Source organism: Aptenodytes patagonicus, chromosome 1 (assembly GCF_965638725.1).
Source record: "Aptenodytes patagonicus chromosome 1, bAptPat1.pri.cur, whole genome shotgun sequence".
In the NCBI taxonomy this organism is placed as follows: Eukaryota; Metazoa; Chordata; class Aves; order Sphenisciformes; family Spheniscidae; genus Aptenodytes; species Aptenodytes patagonicus.
Window position 1 is genome coordinate 207,192,195 of NC_134949.1, and position 22,752 is coordinate 207,214,946.

A 22,752-nucleotide genomic window follows, 5' to 3' on the forward strand; every position below is an offset into this window, starting at 1 on the left:
GTAAACTCAATAGCAATGCTCTCAGACACTAGTCACTGTAAATTGCATGTTCATGAATGGGGCTTATGTTCTGGAAGATAAGTATAATAAGGTTCTGAATTTTTTTGGCATTTACTGTGCTCTGGACAGCAAGACAAAATGTCCCAGGCCTTGAGCTTAAACACAGAGCTCTCATTAATGAAATTACCAACATAGAATTGTTTCCTTTCAATAAAATGCCCAAATTCGCCGTTAAATCCAGTACTTAGTGCTCTTACGTCTTGACAAATAAGGCAAAAATGCGCTCTCTTCCTTCATAGGTCGTCATTGAGAATTGAAGCCAGGATACAGTCTTCAACTGCATGAGAATGTTATTGACTTTGATATAAGCAAGGGAGAAAAATCCTAAAACTTCATATGAAACCTGCCAACTATTGCTTGTATTTGGTGTTAGTGTAGGTTACAAAAGCACCTAAACTGATACTTTCCTGTTGTGAAGTTGCTCAGGTGACTGTAGTAAATTAGAGAGATGTCTTGTATTCATAGCCCTTCCAGAAACAAATGTCTGCAAGCATACTCAAAACCCAGCTGGACATGGTCTTGGGCAACCTGACCTGACTCACCCCGCTTTGAGCTTTTTCCAGTTGTCACCATGAGAAGATAAGGACATTCTAATTACTACAGTGATCTCCAGAGCTCCCTTCCAACTTTCAGCTATTCTGTGAATGAGGCAATTTCCCTTAACCACATGGGAGCCCCACTTCATGGGCCTTCCCACAAGCTTCTCTGAAACTCCTGAGACCATCTTTTGCGATCACCAGAAAGGTGCTGTTTGTGCTATATTCCCTAGAATTGTTACTACTGGGAAGGAAATAAGAACAATAAGATGTTGAAAAGGATGTGTTTAGTCTGTGGAGGATGTTGGGCAGCCCTGAAGGAGTCAAGTTCTAGACATTTGATGGAAGGACAAGGCACTAGGAGAATGAAACAGGAGCAATGATTACCGCCATCACGTGCAGCAATAGAAATCGGGCATCCTGCTGATGAGATTTCCAGATTTCACAATAGCAGTGCAGAAGGACATCAGCCATCTCTCTCTCTTTTTTTTTTTCCCCCCCCTTCCTTCCAAAGGTCTAACTAGGGGTTGCTGGGATATGATGAACGAAAGTTTTCCAAACTGATATTTCTAGCAAAATTCCATTGTACTTTCCCAATCAGCTGTCATCTCTTGGAACATTTTTTGCAATATTTCGAAGAACTTTTACTGCATGTTGCTGTAGTGGAAGTAAATTAATCTTTAAAAGAAAAATACTGTTTTAACAAAAAAGAAAGCATTAATGACGGTGTAAATAATTTTGATATGTGATAGGGTGAAACAGGAAAAAAAGTGAGCTACTATATAAACTGGATCTAAATAGCTTTTGATATTTACAGGACTCTTGAGAACCCACTCAATTTATGTGAAATGTCAGTGCTCCCGGTTACTTACCCACTGCAGTAATTTAAATTGGCTTGATGCACTAATATGTCAGCTATTTACTGCTTGGACACAAGTGCTATAAATGCCCTACATCTGAACAGAATTATGGTAACAAGACTGCATTTTTCATGCTGATACCATGAATAACTTCAATTTTTTTCACAGAGTATTTCCAGTTTTAATTTTTTAATTATATCAAGTTATTACGTTTTATTTTTTTCTGTTCCACTAGGAATAAGCAATGTCAACAGTACCCTGAAGTTTGTACTTGGATGAGTAAGTTTAAGAAAAAGCAAACTATTTCATAAAAAAAGCAGTTGAATTAACATCACTATTGTCTTTTGAACCCCAAACTACAGTTTAGTATTAATACTATCTTTCAAATGTGCGAACATGTATTTGTGTGCACGTAAACTGATGAGATAATGCATGAGCAAAAGTCTGTTGGGAGCAATACGACAAAGTAGGTGACCCACATGGTCGTTTCTGGCCTCGTTACCTGTAATTCTTGCATGTTGGAGTGTTCATTACGTATCAAAGTGCAATAAATAAACCATACAGTTACTTCATATAATTTGACACAATTTGATATGATTTGCAGTTCCTGCTTAGGGGATAAATTGCATCAAAGCAAGAAAGTGAAAAGGATAGTCCTCTCTGACACATGCCCTCTTTTTCCTTATTCCAGGGTTAGTAAGGTAGCTTTATGCTAGTGATAAAATCCCACACAAAGGATGAATTCTTCACTTGGTGCCTCAGTTATGTTTGCCAGCAAGTGAATCCAATTTGTAATAATTAAAGGTCTTTAATATTCTTGTGCTTAGTCTAACTGTATTACAAAATGTAAAAAAATATAGATGCATGTGAAAAGTAACAGTTTGTCATGGTAGGGAAGATCCTTCTGTAAAGGAAGTGGCTGAATGAGATATGATAGGGATAGTTGCTACAGTGGTGATGGTGGCTTTATATTGAGCACATAAGCTTAAATCAAGTCTTACACAGTGAGGTAAGAATCAATTTCTGGTGCTGTTAAGGTGTTGATCTTTTCTTCCTTCATTTTGATTGTGGGATGATTAATTTGCACACATTTTCATTCTGAATCCAAATTAATCTCTGCTTACAATTAAGATGCAATTTGCTCGTTATGCATGCAGTTAGATTTTTTAACTGTGTCATTTCATTGTTGTTGTTCTTATCCTACTTCACTTGTTCTTCTGATTTTTGTTATCTTCTCTACCCATAAAGTAGATTACATAGCCTTTAGGTCAGGGATCATGACTTCTAACACTGTCTAGTAGAGGAATAGAATTAAACCTCTGGTGCTACGAGGCTATCATAATAGTTTATCTTCATCTGTTGTTAGTACCTTAACCTAGCATGTGCTCCAGCACTATAGTATTTACAAAACTAGTCTTTGTTAGCAATAGGAGATGACAACATAAAGCATAGCGATGCTACAGAAATCATGTCTTCTATATTTCAGGGTAGGATCAAACTTCATTAATTCAGTCATCTTGAAGGTTTAGTCTAGCTTATGCTGTTCTCTTTGCTAGATGAGACTGAATACCATCTCAAGCCTAATACTGGGAATTTTTCTTGAGTTGAGGCTCTGCCTGCCTGCTCTTTGTGGAAGGTCCATGGTTTTGTGCAGATTCAGGAGATGCCATCCGTCCCAAAAGTCTGAACTGCATAATGTTCTCTGTAGGTTGGCAGGAATCATTCTCTACCCTTCTGGTCTCAGAAACATGTATTATGGATACAGCTCCTTCCAGGTAATCTTAATTGTCCTTTATAATACTTTATGGCTCCAGTTATGCAGAATACATGCCCTTAGCACTGCTAACATCGGGCTGATAGATGGGAGGTTGGAAAAACCAGATTACAGATATAACAAATACAAAAAGCAGTCATGGTGTGAGTTATCTGATTGCGTGCAGAAGGATTCATCTACTCAATTTAGATATATAAAAGCTGAATGTCAGGTCAGAATTAGTGATTGTAGCATCTCTTTAAAGTTAACGGAAGGAAACAGGTAAGTCCAAGGCCTGTGTTAGACACCTATCTCAACCTGGAATAAATTGCTCTTTTGCTGTGTTTGTTTCTCTCCCTTGACTATAAAGGGAGCCTGGGGTCATTAGTCAGGATGAGGTTTGTAGACAGAGATAACATCTTTTATTAGACCAGCTGCTGTAAGTTGGAAAAATTAGACAAGCTTTTGGGCATATGAGCTCTCCTTCAGATCTGAAATAGGAGCAGCAGATTTCAAAGTTAATTATAAACCCTTTTCTACATATGTCCTTATACCATCGTAGTTACAGCAAAGCACCATAGAGATCACTAACTCAGATTTAGGCATCTAATTTTTAGACATCTAAATGAAGCCACAGGAACCAAGCATGAGGTGCTTATTTGGGAGTTTGAGGTCTTGCATTTCACATGACACATTTTTCCTCTGGATGCTCCCTCCAGCCCTGACCTCAAAACCAGCCCAGAGGGCTGGCAGCCTCTCCTGCTGGGGAGATGCTCATCTGCGATTGCGCTCTCTGCTTGGCGCTTTGCTCCTTGTGTGTTACATGTGAAGTCTTAACTCACATCACATGCTCCTTTTGCAGCCAAGGGCTGCTGTTACGCACCTGTTAGACTTTTCTGGTGTTTTGGAAGAAATAACTTTCTATCTTTGCAGTGCAAGTCTTGTGGTAGGCTGGGAAGTTTGAACCTGTTCTCAGCTTTTCCTATCTGCAGTTTGGATATGTTATTAGAAAGAGAGCAGATCTGGGAGGAAGTCACTTTTCCTGGATAATACCTAAGGAAAAGTTGTTGCCCTGCTCTCCCTGCCATCCCCACAGACTCCTGCTACAGTCCCAATGAGGACTGAGCTGCTTGCACACTCTGTAGCGAGCACCACAAAATCTGCTTTTACCCTGATGCCTTTTAGTTATTTTGGAACTCCTGGCACCGCTGGTAACTCAGAGCCACTGTCTCTTTAACAGTTTTTGAAAACTGGCTTATCTTAATTTTTCAGTCTGTTTCAGTTTCCTAAAAGACTGTGTCATCCTTTGATGTTTTCTCCCTACATCAGCATCCCACCCTTTTTACCCCGGGCCTTACTCACAGAGAAACCTTCCGGTATTGACTGGCTCTGATGCAACTGCTCTTCTGAAATGGAGATTTGTCAGCACCGGCCTCAGCCCAGGACTGTATATTTCTCATTTCCTCAGAGGAACTATTGCTCTAAATAAAGAAGGACAGATGCAAAGTTTGTTTTGTAAAGCATATCAGAAGCTTCTATTACTGCAAATTGCGTTTTCCACTGGGCATACTTGGATTTTAATTCAGGTGGTTCAATTCACTAATTTGTGTGATTGAAATTACTTTTATCAATTATTTTTTCAATGGAGCAATGCACTAGTTCAGTAAAAGCTTTCTAGCTGAAGTGGATTCTTCATTTAAATGGCACGCTCACTTATTATTCAGATACTGGTTTGCCAGGAGCTATCACAGGAATCTGTCCACTTGGTTTGTCATGCTTTCAAAAAGCTTTAATTTTTTTTGCTGTCCTTGATTTATCTCCTATATCACCAATATTTCCAAAGGAGGCCTTAAAGAACTAATTACTGGCTTGAATATTTTCCCTTTGCATTATTGGTTTCATTAGCAGTAAGTACTTTATAAATGCATAGAAGAGCTTTAAAGAGCTGAGAACATAAATAAGGCAGGTAAACAAAGGACACCTTGTTGAGTTAAGATACTTGTCCAGTACCATAAAAAAATATCTGAGAGAGAGCTGGGAACGACATACAAGCTATTGAATTTCAATGATAGTCTATTTTAGGCTAATTTAAACAAAAATTTTAACGGGGTCTCCCCAAGGAAATCGACATACACTATTCTTATCTAACCCAGCTCGTCAGGGCGCAGGGGCAGGATTCTCAGACTTCAGCTTGTGAAAGCTGGCAGCCGCCTAAAAGGGAGAAATACAAACTCTTGTTCCCACGGCAGGCAAGGCTTGCAAGGTGGGCTCTGCTGTAAAGGCCATAGCATGAGCTGCGCACAGTGGGTTTGGGTTTTAAAATGCCCTGATCCTCAGATTACGACTGTGCTGAAATCCCGTTCAGCTTAAAAGGTTTGTTTCACTCATCATTTTGCAGAATCAGAGTTTGGTTGAATTGTAGCATACTTAATGCTGTCCTCTTCTTAATTTTTCAGGGGGGGGAAAAAAAATCTATTTCCTAGTACCCCAGTATGACTTTGAACTTGCCAAGCTTCAGCAAAGATAGCAATGATTGCCATCTAAAATTAAAAAACTGGGAGGACAATTTTTCTTGTTTATCACTGTGTCTATCTGAAATGGAGCTAAAAAGAGATCCTGGTCAAACCATCTCAGTGACTTTGCTGATAAAAGGGACAGGAGTTTGTCCTCCTAGGAGAAGATAGCTATTTTATACTGTTCTCATTTGAAGTTAAGGCTGTGGAGAAAGATTGTTTGAAAAATTAATTTTCATTTCCATATTACCAAAATAGAGCAATCTTGCAGACGTGAAATTATGCTTTCTTGCAGATAGTAGTAACTTCTCTACTTTTGCTTTGGCATTTGATTGTTGTTGTTATAATGGTTGATCTTAGTGATTTTGTTCATTCTTCGGCTCTAAAAATCTTTTGTCAGATCTAAGCCTTTCCTTAGCTATACAGGTGTAAATGGGTGTTACTGAGTGCAAGTGGGTACTTGTTTAATTCAGCCCTTTCCTAATGTTAATCCTAACATTGATGTCGGGTCCATTCTACATCTTAGTGTAAAAAAACTGATAGATGATGGAAACACTTCTATTGTAAGAAATGTATGTGACAAAATACCCAGGTTTGCCGAGGGCAAATTAAGGCTGACGTAGCTGCTCTTGGCAGTGTTTTCTTAATTACAGTTGTCAGCTAACTTTCTTGGCTAACAGCACAGAATTTGCGTGTTTCTAAGTAGACTCAGTGTTCATTCAACTTAAAAAGCTAAGATGGCTTTTTGTCCGTGAAAGGTGTGTCTGTACCTCATTGTTGTTTCATGGATCCGCTATAGATGGTGAAAATTAGATTATAGCATCTGTAAAATATGTAGAGACCCTTGAAAATACTCATTGTCCTTTAAGCCAGAATTCCATCACAGTCTTGGCAGGTCTGTAGGAAAAAAAAAGTTGTTTTTCTTCTCATTCATTCAAGTTCAAAACAATAAAAATTCCAAGTTTCTTTTTCTGATACCAAAGTAAGGCTGTTACTACTACAAACATGTTTTCTAATATGTCATTAATTTACCTATTAGTAAGACTCTGTCAAGGTAAAAGAATAAAACTATATAAAAGTGCATCGTACAGATCTTTTACTTATTAGATTAAATAGTTCCTAATAATTATAACCATTGTCTGTATTCTTCAGAGAGCGCCTTAGATCCTGATACATTTGTAGTCATGTGTCAGGAATGACAGCACCAAGATTTAATTGATAGAAAGAAAGATGCGCTTTTTTTTTTCAGTGTCCAAACTGGCCAAGAAAACTGTTCATACCTTTGCAGTGCATTTTCTGCAAAGAGGAGTTAACCTTCTTTTCCTAATTATTGTATACAAGGCCTTAAAAGACCTGGTTCCTCAGAGGGCTGCACATTTGATATGGTACTGTGCGGTATTAACAGTTCTGCTTGTTGGTATTTAAAGGGTTCTCATTGTTAGGAAGTGAATAAATGGAGAGAATAAGCACCAAGAGCTAAATTAGTATTCAAGGAATATTATGAGTGCTACAATAAAAGTAGCTAATGTTTCCAAGTGAAAACTGAGATTTGGGTCTTCACAAATGATTTTATATGGTGACAGTACCAACAGAATATAGCTGGAATTAATTCTTAGAAAATATTCAAATAATTATTGGAGGAAACTGCAATTTAAATTATTACATTAGTATAAGATTGTATTCTAATACTTTACACAAACACCAATATGAAAAATAACACTAGTGTCCCAAATGTCTTTTTTTTTCTTCCCCCCCCCCCCCCCCCAAAAAAAAATTCCTGGCCTACCAGTACACATGCTTGCTGACATCTGTATGCCATTTTCATTTGACTAGGTTATTAAATCTTTTTACTTTGAAGCCCATTTGAGAAGAGTACCATTAAAAGGCTCCACATTTATTACTCTGCTGTATTTACTACTTAGAAAGATAGAAATGTCTTTGTTTCTCTCTCAATCTGTCCCTTTCCCTCCTGCCTTTTTTTCCTCTTTTATTGTAGCAGCAGCCCCTTGTGCAGTCAGCCATGGTAGGGACCACCTCTCACCCACCTCGTTCTGCCCGTCACCACGTCCTGGGGTGATGTGACTGTCCTCCTCCTCTTCTGCCATGCAGCAAATGCTTCCTCTCCTCCACTAGTCCTTTCACCCATGCCAAGATCCCCAGTCAAGGGTAGCATGAGCACCTCTGTATCGTTGTTGTTACTGTCTTTTCATCTGTTGAACAGGTCAGTCGGCATGTCAACATCTTAAACATCCTCTGGAGGGTGGCCATAGCTGAATGCAAGAGGGCAGATGTTGATGGCTGCTGCAGCCATTTGTATGAGCTCTAGGCAGTTGCAGTTGTGACTGTGGGCTGGCGAAAAGAGGGTCCACATGTCTGCAACAGATTTTCCTTCCCTTTCTTAATTTTTATCACAGTAGGGTAATTCTCATTGAGGATATGTTCCCTATAACTGCGTAGCTGAAGTGTTTCAGAACTACTGTGCTGAATACAACAAGAAGAGGAGAAACACCAACTTAACCAAGTGCAGAGCCTCACAAACTTGGCCAACTAGTGTCTCAGCTGTAGCTCCCAGTGCTTTCTCCTTACCTTGCATCAATTATTCATGCCTTTGCTGTTCCAGCTTGCAGAGTTCAGCTTGTCTCCCTTCATCATCCTCCTGGATGCTGGCAAAATGCTATTGCCCAGTACGCTGCTGCAGTAGCAGTTGCCGTAAAAACGCTATTGCCCAGTACGCTGCTGCAGTAGCAGTTGCCGTCCCAGATGTGATGCTCTTGGGGCCACCAGCAGAAAGGAATGAGTGGAGCCACTGTTAACCAAATAAGAGTGCATGGCATACATGGCTGGCTTCAAAACAGACAACTACGGAGAGCATTTACAGTGCAAATCACTGCAGGGTGGTTTTCCCTTTTTTCTTTCACATACTGTTTTTCGCAGACCTACAGCCTGACTCATTCCCTCTTAAAAGGCTTCTCGCCACGTGGGTCTCCCAGAGCCGAAAGAGCTGCTGTAGTTTAATTCCAAGTTGAAATGTGCTGTGCAGAGGAGGTGACATTTCAAAGCTGAGATCTGAATACTTAATTTGCTAAATAGGCATTCATTAAAACGCTCTGCAGCAGTGAACAGTGTTGAACTGTGGTGTTACATCGCCCTGCTCAGCACTCAGCCTTGCTAGAAACAGGGATTTTTACTTGCTCTCCCAGACTGTTATTAGTCTGACTTCTTTTATGTCAAATGAGGCAAAAATAGAGGATTTCATACTTCCTTTGAGCTAGAAGGTATCTATCTGTATAGCTTTATATACGTGTGTGTATGTGTGTAAATATATGTACATACACTGCACAAAAATGTATTCATCCACAGTAACAGGTGGTGCTGGCAACACCTGTTGCTGGGGTCACTCAACACTCCAGTATTAAAACCCTAATTTTAGTTGCTTATAACTTTTGTCAAACTTAAACATTTGGGTTGCAATGTTATGTGCCAGGTGTCTGCCTTAGGCTGATTTGGGGGAGGGGGGTGGGGAGAGGAATTTATCAGCAAAACTGTTACTGCCAGTTCAGGGAGCAGAGGCCAGGGCGCTGGTTTGCCTGTGCTGAAAAATGAACCATTGCTGGTTGAGATGTTCCAGCAGCTTCCCTCGTCCGAAGGCAAAACTTGCCAGTGGAGATCCCCTGCAGCTGGGCATGTCTTTTGCCACCATTTTGGAAATTCGACGTTTTACTGAGAATGGTAGAAGTTTGTTGACAGCTGCCTACCAGGCTGCCTCCATCATGTCTGCTTCCAAACAGCAGTGCTGCACTGGTGACCCTTCGGATGCAAGATGCCCGTGAAGCAGCAGAGTAAGCCTTGGAGTCTGAGCATGGAGCAAAGCAGGCTGCTGCATGCAGGGGCACCGGTCCTCAGAGCAAATGCAAGCAGCTCACCTTGTGTTTACACAGCATGAATAAATAGGAGGGAATGGCTGGCTGGAATCCAGAGGAACTGGTGATGAAGGAAGGGAGCGATGGGCTGAGAGTGGTAAGAGTGAAGGACACAGGGTTAAGAACTGAATGAGGAGAAGTGCTGAGGAGACAGACTGGTGTGATAGGGCAGATAGACTGAGAAAGGATGGAGCACAGCTCCTGCCAGTCCATGACTGCAAGATTTCTGTAGTCCCTGCCTAACCAGCTGAAACGTTCCACTGATAATACATCACAGCTCCTCAAACGGGTGATTTACACAGGAATACAACCTATGGCTTCCCCTATTCGAGTGTACAAACTTGAACCTACTACTAAACACTTAGGAGTTTGCATGGTTTCATCTGATGCTGTTTCAGGAGGCAGAATTGTCAATTTACTTCTGCTTACTACAAACATCAACATTTTCATTCTTTTTTCTCTTTTTTTAGTATTTCTTAGCTTTTGCATACTCAACCTGCACTTGAAGGATTATTATGTGTGCATGCAAATCCCTTTGTAAATACTACAGTTGTTTCTTACTGTATAATCTTGCTTTGGAATCTGTACTACATTTGTAGCTCACAGTATGCAAAATCACACTAGTAAGTCAGTCATAGATACCAAAGTGGTCTGTGGTTTTATCTAGGTTGCAAAAACATTTGAACAGACTGCTCATATTATTTTTAAATGTTGTCCTTTCTTGATTGTTGGGGGAATTAGAAACAAACTGCCTGTTTCAAAATATTCTGTTTCATATTACTTAGCATTTTCCCATAAAAATCTGAAGAAATGCCACAGAACCTGATCAAAGTTTAAAGTCAGTTTGTTATTGAATGATGATGATTTTTTTTATTATAGGTAAAGCCTCAGCCAAGAAACTGACAAAAAAGGTAAGCAAAATGTTCCTTTCCTTCTTCAAAAGAACTTGCATTCTTTCTGTTACTCAACTGAATAGACTTCTCTTTCAAAACTGGCTTTATATTTTCTTGTTTGTGTCTTTAAAGGAGGTAGATGCTGCACTGCTGTGTGTTGCCAAAGCTAAACCAGGACCGACCTTTTTTAGAGAGCTTGGTGATAAAGGTAATGAGCACTTTTGATACTGAAAAATACATCTTGCTTTTTATCTCATTATATGGTATGAACTGAATGTATTTTTAAAGAAGGTTTAATGGATTTGACTTCATCCCCATCTAGCCAGTAGCTGCCTCCTTGGCAAATCTCTCAGTTATGCAAGAGAGAGTAAAGAGGCAGGGCTGGGAATTGAAAGGCTTGAGGTGCAGGAGGAGACATGAAAGAAATTGGAAAGCCTACTTGGAGAAGAGAAAGGGGCTAAAGGGATCGCTTCAACACAAAATGGACTTTTAAGACTTGTTAATAAGCTGCTGTTTCACTATATAACGTATGCACGGAAACTAAGAATAAAAATAAAATTTGTATCTAGTTATGTAAAGTGGCATCCCTGATTCCAAAAGCAGTTGAACTTACTTCTTTCTCTTCAGGAGCTCAGTGGCCCTTCGTAGCACCTATGTGCTTCGGTTTCTTTTCACCCAGCATTTCCACCTTATATCGGGCTATGTAAAGAGAAAACTGAGAGCTGGGATATTGTTTGTATAACAACGGGGAATTAAAGAACACCAAATAAACACCTCGTTAGCATAAATCAATTGAAAGGAGAAAACAAACGAGGATCAAGGAAACCAAATAGATGAGTAATTAACCATTTCACCAGTTACAAAGACTAAAATCCCCAAACCAATGAGAGAGACTGACAGCATCTATTCACAAACTTGCTATATGGTAGGGTTCTGCCTGAATCCCTTATCCCGTGGACATTTCTGGAAAATAAAGCTGCCTTTGCACTGCTGCAGTTCCGTGGTAGACATGAGCCACGCTGTCTCCATGCGCAGCAAATCTCCAGGCATGGCTGGCAGCTTGTGCAAGAGAGCAGCCCTCGATCTCAGCCTGCAGCGTTTCTCCTGCCCTTTGGCCTCATGGCCTCTTCTGCGTGCCGTTCATTTCTTGCATCCTTGTGCAGATGTGGAGGGGTCTTCAGCTGGGTGCCTTGCTTGTCAGTCCACTCCTGCGAGCCCCAGCATACCCCAGCAGCCCTGAAACATCTCTGAACAAGCTGAACAATTTTTTCCTATCCTAGGGAAGTCTGGATTTTGTATTGAATAGTTACTCCCTGCCTTTTCAAATTACTAATCATCATGTGCTTTCCCAGGATTGGGTTTAAAGGATTCCCAGTCTTTAATTCTTGGATATTCTTTCTCTATCCCTGCTTTTTTAGAGCCTTTCTTTTTCTAGTGGTTGACGCTGCAAATCCCCAAAGCACTCTGCCTGGGAAAACCGGGAATCCACCAATAGGGAGTGAAAACATAGCAAATCAGTGCAGCCTCCTTTTACTGCACCTCTCCCAGCTGACTGCTTGGCAGAAAGTGGCTCGGTGGTATGCTCAGCCTGGTGTCTTTTGCATTCTAGACAAGGCATTGATCTCCCCTTGCTTACGACTGTGTGTCCGTATGCTCTGTCCTTCAGAGGTCAGGTAGGAGTTTGAGATGATGCAGGAACATTCAGGGCAGTCATCCGTATGTCTCTGCAACACACGGAGTTTTTACAGTTTTTGGTCATGATGCTTCTTTAATGGCTTTGATGCTTTTGCTTTGAGAGGCATTATTATTACATGTAAAAATGTAGATATTTGTGTATTAAATACTGCTTTTGCAGGTACCAGAATAATGAATCTACACCTGTTCCATTCTTTAGTTGAGATTATTTTAACTACCTTCAAATTGTTATTTAAATATCAAGTAGAGCAAAAACTGTCAGTCCAGTTTGTAAAACGTAACGCTAGCGAATTCTGCCTTCTAGTGGGCAGTTTTAAAATTCATGTCATGTTTTGTAGGTATACTTATGATTTATTCAGCAATAAGAGTATTGTACTGTCAGCATTTGCTATAAAGTTTGAGGGTAGAGATTTCCAGGGAGGGATAGGGAAGGCTCATTTAGTGTTAGAAAATGACAGTATTTTGCCAATGCTAACTGCAAATACTTGGCTGCAAGTAAGCTGAGTCATTCAACAGTATGTGAAGCTTTTATCTTCTAAAACTTGCTTGGACATGAATGTAATTTTCTATGTTTTGGGGGGTTTTTTTTAGATTTGTTGCATTGTATCTTTTAATTTGAGTAACTTTGTAATGATTACTGTAGAATAAAAAGAAAATTCCCAAAATATTTAATTTACTTTATGAATAAGGTAAATTGGCCTTTCACTACAAGTAGTAAAAGGACAATAAAATTAAAAGAAGAATTTTTATGGAAATGAGTCCACAAGTTAAAAAAATCTTATATCAATTTAATTTAGTATAATTAGCCTGCCAGAAAATGTCAGACAGGCTGTGGATTTGCTTTAAGGCACTGAGACAGATTTTAAAATACAATCAAGAAATTTTTTTTACATATTTTTATTATCTTTACCTTTTTACCTATTTCACTATAGTGACTTTTCAATCAGCTTACGATAAGATGATGAAAACAGAGTCTGTGTCTCGCCCCTGCCATTTCTTGCAAGGCTTTTCTTTCCAGCCCTCTGCAGTTCAAGGGAATAGAGCCATCATGCTTCTCCCTTGAGCCAATAAGCAGGGTGTTGTCTCTAAATTGGTCTTTTCTTTACATCCTACCTTTTATAAGGTATAATGTTCCCTGTCTACCCATATAGCTAAAACTCTCCAGGTGCTCAGCATTTTGTATCTCAATTATTACAACTTTTTTTTTCCTCTGACTTTAACAAACATGATCTGCCATGTTAATATCCTTTCAAATGCTTTGATAAAGTTGTTTTTCTTACAAGACTCCTTTGAGTGTGTCATCTCTTCTTTTGTATCCCAACACTGGGCTCTCCTTGTTCTGTTTTATCTAGCAGAAGCTGCTTGTCTTCACCTTGCAGGTCTTCCCTAGACTATCCCTGGGCAGCAGATCTCCAGACAGCTGAGAGGCAGACTCCCACTTCTCCTTGGCCAGTGATGCTGGCCTTCATCACTTGCTGGTTAAATTTTCAGGCAGGGATCTTTGTGCTGATACCATTGCAGTCCACGACTGGGAGCTGTTTTCTAAATAGAGTTGAAAAGTTACCTCCTTGTCTTTCTTTATATTCTTCCTTTAAACATTCTTTTGCTGTGACACACAGAAAACAAAATTAGGGAGCAGGAATCTTGATCATTGCCCATCACACTATTTGCTTGATTGCTTTTCCTCCCCTATTTGTTTCTATCCATTTTTTTATCTTGTCTTAGGCGTATAAGCTAAAAAATGGGATAGGAGTTCTTTCTCTGTTTGTTTGGTTTCGAGTTTGTAGAAATCCCAGACACTTTGTCTAGGAACACGATTCCAAGTTTTACAGCAATGCAAATAATAATTTACATTCCTGCAATGGCAGTAACCCTAAAACTTGTAAGCAAACTAAATCTTTGAGATGAAAGTATTTTTTATTTCCACAGTGTATTCTATGACTGTAGTACTGTGCTGATTTACACATGATGCATGCTGGATAATGGGGTGAATAGCCCTATTTTGATGGAGAGGAAAACTGAGATGTGGAACCAGAGTGAGCTGGCAACAGGATCAGCGTTAGACCTGTCTTTAGCTAAGACTTGTTCTTGGATTTTCAGACTCTTACATTCAGCAATTTAATATTTCTAAACTCTGGTACTTAAAACTTAAAGTGTTAAGTCACTATTTGAGGTCAAATACAAATGCTGTTGGCTCTGCATAGTAATTTATCAGAAGTTAATTGTTTATCATGAAGCTTAAGTGGATTCCTTATCAATCAATTAACTAAATATAAATTATAAAAAATAGTTTATCTTTGCACAGATAGGCATGTTTGAACTTCATTATTTTAAACAGCTTCAGCATTATACAATGTTTAGGTCACAAGTTAAAAGTAGCTCAGTTATTTTGAAAAGTGATTTATAAAAAAGCCCTTTACATTTTTTTCTCCAAACATTATTGCAGGGCAGATGGTTCAGATTCTGTTGTTCAACCACCCTCGTTATGCGCTCTCTATCTTTAGCTCGTACGCTCTATTTTGACGCTATCACATCTTTGTGTTTGTTCAGGCTTTTCACTTAAGGCAGCATTTCAAAGGAAAACACTGGAATTTTCCTTCAAAAGGGGGGAAAATACTTTCACCTTGTAGAAAGGACATGTTCCTATTTTAAAAAAAAAATAGAAGCCTCCTCTTGGCACGCGGCCCAGCAGTACTATCAGCACAATCTAGCAGCTTGGCAGCTTTGCATGTTGCCATGTTCCCCTTGAGAATTAGAGGGAAGCTGTTCTCCGCCTTCACGAGCCTGCCAGAGGATGGAGGACTTTGATCCTTCAGGGTAATGTTAGAGTAGTTCTCCTCCCAGGTACTAAATGTGACAAAGCGCATTTAATTTATTTGCCTTTTATATAAACATTGAATGTTTTCAGTGAGAATCCAAAGATTTAGTGTAGGCCTTTTATTATTAATAAAATAAACCTTACTTCTTGATTAGACATGAATATTGATGAGTCTCTGGATAGGGAATTTTACCTTCAGAGCACTAAAAACAGAAGTAAAAACTTTATTAAATAATAATGTGGCTTACTTTAATAACCTATTTAATACAATGTTAAACTACGTTTTTTATATTTATAAGATTCGATCTTTCAAGTCTTGCTATAATTGTATTTTCTTTTTGCAAGTAATTTTTTAACTCTCTTATTTCAGGGTTGATATCTTATGCAGAGTACCTATTTTTGCTGACAATCCTTACGAGTAAGTATTATATATTTAAAATATATATGCGTAAATACTCAGCTACTAACAGCTTTCCAGGAACTTTTCCTGATATTTTTTAACTTCTAAATTTCTGCATTATGGTAAACTTAAAGAACTATTGTATATAGAGTGATAAAGCATTAATATAAATTGATATAGCTTTAATTGATTGCAACTTACTTCCATAGTGTCATCATTGGTCCATAGCAGTACTTCAAAAATCATGATAATCCCTGCACCATGGGATCAGTAAAGTCTTTCAAGAGACTTTGAGAGAGGGGAGACATTGGTTACAGGGCCACGTAATAAGGGGAGGAACAGTGGGGGAAGATAAATAATTCGTCTTCTGGGTAGTAGTTATAGGCATTTTGGACAATGATACTTTAACATTATAGCTCGTGCAGTGGTGTAAAAAGCTGTTGTGGTGTCTGAAAGGTTGTTGCCTATTACTCGTGTTCAGATATGCAATGGATGATACACATAAACAGCAGACTTCTGCAGTGTCCTTTTGTTTGACTTTTTAATCCTTTTTTTTCCTGCCCTCTGTTCCTTTTGACTTTATTTCCTCCAAGTACTTTGCATGTATTTCTGCTCCTTCCTTTGCCTCCTTCCTTTTTCTCTATCAGACACTTTTTAAAAAAAACTTTTTTCCTTGGTACTTGCTGTATCTGCAAACAGCAGGCATTTTTTGATTGTGTGTGGAAGTGATCTTGGATTTTCTGGGTTTCCTCACCCATACTTACTCTTTGCCGTGCTTGCCACCTCCCTATGCTGTTCTGATGAAGTGTAGGTGATGCTGGAAAATACCGAGATTTGAGGTAAGATGTGTGCAATGAGCATTACGCAGTGAGACCCATAGACTAGTAGTGAAGTAGTCCACATGCAGTCTTGTTTGACTGACTTATACAGGTCTAACATTTTAAGCAAGGGACAAAACCAGGCGTACTAGATCTCATGGTATCAGTGGATGGGGAAAGGTGAGAAGGAAGCAGTCGCTCTTATCCCAGTGGGCTGTAGATGCTTGAGCCTCATCACTTCCATGGCTGCAAGGTCCATGGCAAGGGCTTAAACAAATGGACAAATTTTCCTTGCTCTAGAAATCCACTCTGTCACGGTGTAGTAAGAATAGTGTTGGTCTCCAGAGTCCAGTCTTCACAGACAATGACTGTCGGTACACACCTCTCGCACAGTTTAAGGTAGGCCTCTTACAGCTTACGTCATTTCTCAGCAGAACTACATTGGTTTCTACTAGGAACTTCAACTAGTACACAATATTAATTAGTGTATATAAACTAATATAACCTATTTACCATACAAATGTACTGTTTCACCAGTAGTGACTGTCCAGTGCTACACACAACTCTAACATGAGTTATATCATGTGCTCAAGTGCTTTTTAAAATCAGAAATAATATGTCTAGCCCAGTTAGAAAGTTGATTTAAAAATATTTGTTGTAACTCAAAGAAGAGGGATTTTTAAAAAAAAAAAAAGCACAACCACATTATAACTTCAGAAGAATACCTTAATTAAAGTTGCAGAAATAGGTGCCAAAGATTCTATTTTTTTAAAAATCTGTGGCAACTGAAAGTAAATTCATGCTGATTTATTGCTGAAACAATTAGAAAAGTGAAGCAGTATCAGAGCAAGTTGTTCCACTTCTCCAGACAATCAAGTAACATTATTTTTTACAGAATTTATATAGGAATGTATTGAACTGCAAAAACAAAGACATCTTTTGATGCAGGATAAAAATGCAGTGCTAATGTCCCTGCTTTGGTTACACAGAGGGTTATCATACTGATCAGTTTGAAAGCAAATGTCAACAAGTGTTAGTGCCTCTGTCGTTGCCTAACGAGTATCCCATGTCAGTCAGCCCCCAGTTACACAACCTGTCTCTCTCGCTAGTGAGAATTAATGTGAAATTTCTTAAAGCAGCCATTAATATTTAAATGACTTCTTCTAAGTCACCAACAGAGCAATAGGGAAACAGGAAAAGAGTCACCAGGTTTCCAGAGTCCTGGTTCCAGGACACTGCTGACCGGACCATGCTGCCTGTCATACAAAAGCACCATCCGTAACAACACTGAACTTGAAAATGTAATTTTGCGGCAGACAAAGGCTTTATTTTGCCCCCTGTGATCCCTTTTTCTCTTTTCTGTGTGCCTTGTATCATTGTTATCTTTTTTCTTCCAGTGCTGTACTGAATTTCATTTCCAGCAACTGGTTAATGGAGCTTCTGATGAAGGAGCCCAGAAACTGAAATTGTCACCTTGACTCAAAGCTTCATTTCAATTAGCCAGTCACACAAGTTGGCAGCTTGGTCAACGTAGGAATGGTTGCAGGGCAAGCACCAAAGTCTAACCTGCGCTCACAGCTAAGATGAAGCTCTTCTGTTCACATTTTGGAATTTTGCCTGATTCTAATTAAATACAAATATATCTGAGGTAGTCTTTGAACTACGCTTATTTTACGAACACATACCTTTGGGGTTACATCATATCAGATAAGTATGTCATCTCTGAACAGTATAAGCAGCTTTAGGTCCTATATTTTCAGTAACAGCTCTCTTATCTGAAAATTGCAATACAGATGGTATGAATTACTATTAAATACATCAATTACTTTTATTTGCTAAATATGTTATAGGATAGGCTCTTGTTGCTTTTTGTACTAGTAACGCAAATTTAGTGTGTGGCATTTCCATGGAAAGGAAGCCAGTTTTGATTATTACAACTCAGTTGCTGGGGAAGGGCTCTGCTATGCAGATTGCAACAGTATTTATAAAATATCCCTGCATCACAAGGTTGCTCCACAGAGACTGTTAGTTGGCTGCTGAAGATGTAGTTATTTCTAAAATGTAAAAATAGTACTTTCTTTAACCATCTTGTTATCACTTAAAAGGAACGGGATATTTCTTTAACTTGTTCCTTTGCAGAAAGATTCTCTAAAAAAAAAAAAAGCAAGACTTAAAACTTTACAGGATGGAGCTGGAAAAATATATTTCCAAAAGAAAAACTCTGAAGACATTAGAGTTTTTTAGAGATACTGCTTCACTGCCCTCATGAGTCCAACATTGTTCTTGGAAACATGAATATATTCTAGAGATGATAAGTCCGTGGCTTTCATGTTAATGCCTGACTTGACTGCGTTGTGGAATTAATTCACCTGCTCCAGAAATTACTGGGATAAGTGCTTGCTACTGCAGTGAACTGTAACTACATTTCAGTGGCATGCTGCTCCTGTGTGGGCTTGCTAATGAGCAAGGCAAAGCAAGCAAAGTAAGATCAGGAAATTGTGGGAAGGAGCTCAAAACACACTGTGTTTTTATAGCACCTGCAAGGCTCCGAACTCATTACATTTTTTGTGTTGAAAAGAAACATCCACTCGGTGAGGGAAATGCAGAGTAAAATTGCATAAAATTCCTGAAAAAATGAGCTTGATGGGAGTCATACAAAACATGCTTTTGTCCAGAAAGGCCAGAAAGAGTGATTTATTACTTCAGTAACATTTGAGTACATGGTTTAGGGAGGGAGGAGAAGTGAAGAGAAAAAAGGCCTGGGGCTAACACAGTGGGAGCAGGAGCTGAGAGAGCTGGCCACGATTACAAGATCAGTCTGTTTGCTAGGGAAGACTAGGGTAGACTGCAAATACTGGCATACAGTAATGCATGCAAGAAGTACCTGAGGAGTACACTAGCTCTTTCACGCAGTTTGGGAATAATTATTGGTTTCTCAAGGCACTTTCCAGTCTTCTCACCTGAAAAGGAGCTCCAATAAACAAGGCAGAACTAGACTTCAGAAGTGACATAGGATTATGGAGACATCTGTAGAGAATATCTAAGACCAGGACAGTAAGACATAACAACATTTTCACAGTCATTGGGATCAAATGGATGTTTGTGGCTGTACTGCTGGCATTTCTTGCTTTGCCATTGCATTAATTATCCTTTGAAATGGTAGTAAAAAGGTGTTTAAAAAGTTTGCTTGTATTGGAGGAGGTACATATGGTTTACTGGAAATATCATGTACATGCATAACAATGGAGAACTGAACCATAGGCAATATTCCTTTTACATTAAATATTTAAGTACTAGTGTATGTGTGTGTGTGTGTTTACAATAAAGTTCTTTCGCGATTTGTTGCAGAACCGCAGACTGGATTTCAGATTGCCTTTAAAATGTTGGATACAGATGGCAATGAACAAGTTGAAAAGAAAGAATTCTTTAAGGTGTGTGTATTTCTATGCATATTAATTTTAAAGCATTTAAATAGTTCCATGGCTTATATTTGCTAAATGAAGATTCATTAAAATCTTCAAGCCTATTTTTCTAGTCCAATCTATGATCGCATACTTACTAAAATACTTTATATGAAAGGAGCACATACCAAAGCATTGCTGTAGAAGTACTTCTTATATTTGAATCCACTTTTATAAATGTTACCTTTGACTTGTATCTAAAAATCTGTTACTGGGAAGGTAAGAGTTGATGTACATCCCTTAATCCCATGAGCTAATTTAAATAATCATCTGGAAAAGTCTTTTATTTTCTAAATATTTTGAATAATTTTTTAAATTCACCATCCTCTCTTGGTTTTTATTGATTTTGTTTGCTCTTGCACAGGTTTTTTACCAATTCACACTTTGGAGATTAACAGCAGTTTTTCCCATATTTTGTATAAAATATGGGGGAGAAAGGCAGATGATTAAAAAACAAAGAAAATCTTGCTCTGATATTTTAAAGAAGAATAGGCTTAATTATATAGCTTATTCAACTTCTACTTAAAAGTAGGAGACTGTTAACTAAATACTTCTTGTCAAAAGTCAAATATAAAATTAACAAACATAGATTTTAATAGACCCCCTCAGCTTAATTCAGATCCTTCATTCATATTGGAGATGACTAGAGAGACAATTTTATAAGAAGCTGAAATGGCAACTACAACGCAAATTATTTTCTGTCACTAGGATAAAGTTAAAGATGATCATTAATGCAACAACTCTAGAGAACCTTAGAATCTAAAACTTATAAAGATGTACCTGTTGATAGAGAAATTACCAAAAATTTACTTACGTGTACTTTCATAGCCTTAAACTCTGAATAAATGATACAATAGCTGTTAGCATATGTTTTGCACTGAGCCATTTTTTCAGTGAATTGTCTCTTAGCAAGATTACAATTGATGAGTCGTACTTAAATATATTTTTAAATATTTTTAAAATACTTTTTGACTTAGTATTACTATTTGAAAATAATACTTGAAATTAGACCATTTCCCAAGACAATGTTCCCAGAAGCCCCTAACTGGGCCTGCAGATACCCTGCACTCATTTGTTGCTACACAAAATCTTTTAAGCTTGAAGAATTTGCTCTGTTAAAATGTTAATTATTCTGCTGGTTATAAAGAAACCAAATTCTAACTACAACCTTTAATTTTAACCTACTAAACCTGGTACAATCCTAGTGAACTGTTATCAGATTAGTAGTGCCCTGATCACCGAAATATGCCTGTTATGGCTGTATCGTTCATCTACAAAACACTTGTGTTCATGGACTTACTTTCCCCTGTAACATACTGAACTTGTTCAGCCTGTAGTGCCGCTGCACCAAAATGCCATGTTAGCAGTACTTCCTTTAAATAGGTACTGTGTCAGTTAAGCAAATAAGGAGATTCTTGCAGATATACAGCACAACTCTCTTTGGGAGAGGTACAGTATGTCATATATTTAATATCCATTACCCATTTCAGGTAATTCTAATTGAATCAGCCAGTACGAACAACAGAAAGTCATCAAAAGTAGAGGTGAAAATGCTATACAAATCATTAAAAATAATTTGATTCCTGTAGAGGCAATCAAATTAAATGAAAATTATTCTAGTTAGATTGTTACTTTGCATTTCCTTTATGGGCTGTATTGATAAATTAATATAGTGGTAAAATAAACTCATATAAATTGCAGTGTCAACTCACAAGAATCATTAAATTCAAAGAAGTCCTACAGGATGCAAGCTAGTCAAAAGATGAGTTTTCTCACATGACTGTTTACTTAACATTTATAAGCAGTGACTATTTTAAAGCAAAACTTGATATTTATATGTTAGGTTTAAAAATAAAACTTTTGGAATGTAAGAATCTGGAAAAATGTGTGTGTGTTAATCTCTGTATACTCTAGTTCTGTATGCATCATAGAAAGCTTCTGTATATCTAATAAATCAGTAAATGGTGTGGCTAATCTGTCATGTGTCTTGTCCCACTTGGCATCTCAGGAAAATACGTCTGAACTATTCTATTAGTTATTTCCACGCTATATTTGACAATAATACCAGGAAACATATGTAGGGAAAGGGCAATGGAAAAGAGTAGCGAAGAAGCAGTAATTAGGAGGCAGTTACTATAAGCAGGATGTGATGGGAAAAGAAATTTCAGTGCTACTTCATTCTCTTGCTTTGTCACCTCTACCTGATTAGACATCTATGTACGTCTACATTATCTGTTGATCTAGACTGTAAATTCTTTGAGGTAAGAACTTTGCCTTTTTGTTTGAAAAATGTCCATCATTTTTTGAATTAGGTATATCTCAACTCTCGTGTGTTACTGGATAAACAGGCGCAAGATGTGTCACATGAATCATTCAGGAAAGGGAGAAGGGTGACAAGCAGACTCTACAACCCAAGTCCTTAGTGCCTGCAGCGTGTGATGGAGATAAGATATTCAGACCTGTATGGATCAGACACTGAGGGAGTGTGAGATGCAGGATTTCCCAGTAGATTCAGTGCTCTTCGCTAACATAAATGAATGTTCAGGAAAGGAAATCTTGAATGCAATTCCATGTTTTGAAGGAGAGTGTTTATCTTGTCCTCCATAGCCTTTCCATTTCTGTGCACATTTTCCTCCTTTCCAGTAGGAGTCCCTTCCCAGGGACAGACTCTTGTTCTCTCTCCTTGCTACTACTTTGTATTCAAGCCAGTCTATTTTTAATTGCTGCTTCATCCATGTTTCAGTGGTGAACATTTACAATACAAGAGACATTTCAGTATTAGGGCCCAGAATCACAGCAATCTGTATTTTGAGGTGGGCATCCACAAGGATTTGTTGCTTTGCCCTGCAACTCCAGCATGAAGAAGACATGGCAGAAATGGCAAGTTCACAGATGTTAGTTGCCATCCTTTAATCAGCCCCTGCCAGAGTGCAAAGAATTGTTTCTCAGAGCCATATTATCTGCATCTTTGTGAGGACATGTTGTGGTTTAACCTCAGTCGGCAACTGAGCACCACACAGCCACT

General features: G+C 38.4%; 1 protein-coding gene across 1 annotated transcript in view; it reads left to right on the forward strand.

Annotated features, from left to right (window-relative positions):
• Positions 1-22,752, forward strand: part of MICU2 (mitochondrial calcium uptake 2) — a 155,290-nt gene that overhangs the window by 101,698 nt on the left and 30,840 nt on the right. Inside the window, exons 3-6 of the mRNA XM_076328105.1 lie at positions 10,522-10,553; positions 10,668-10,743; positions 15,419-15,466; positions 19,615-19,697. Coding sequence (XP_076184220.1) covers positions 10,522-10,553; positions 10,668-10,743; positions 15,419-15,466; positions 19,615-19,697 — 239 coding nt within the window. The remainder of the gene's footprint in view (positions 1-10,521; positions 10,554-10,667; positions 10,744-15,418; positions 15,467-19,614; positions 19,698-22,752) is intronic.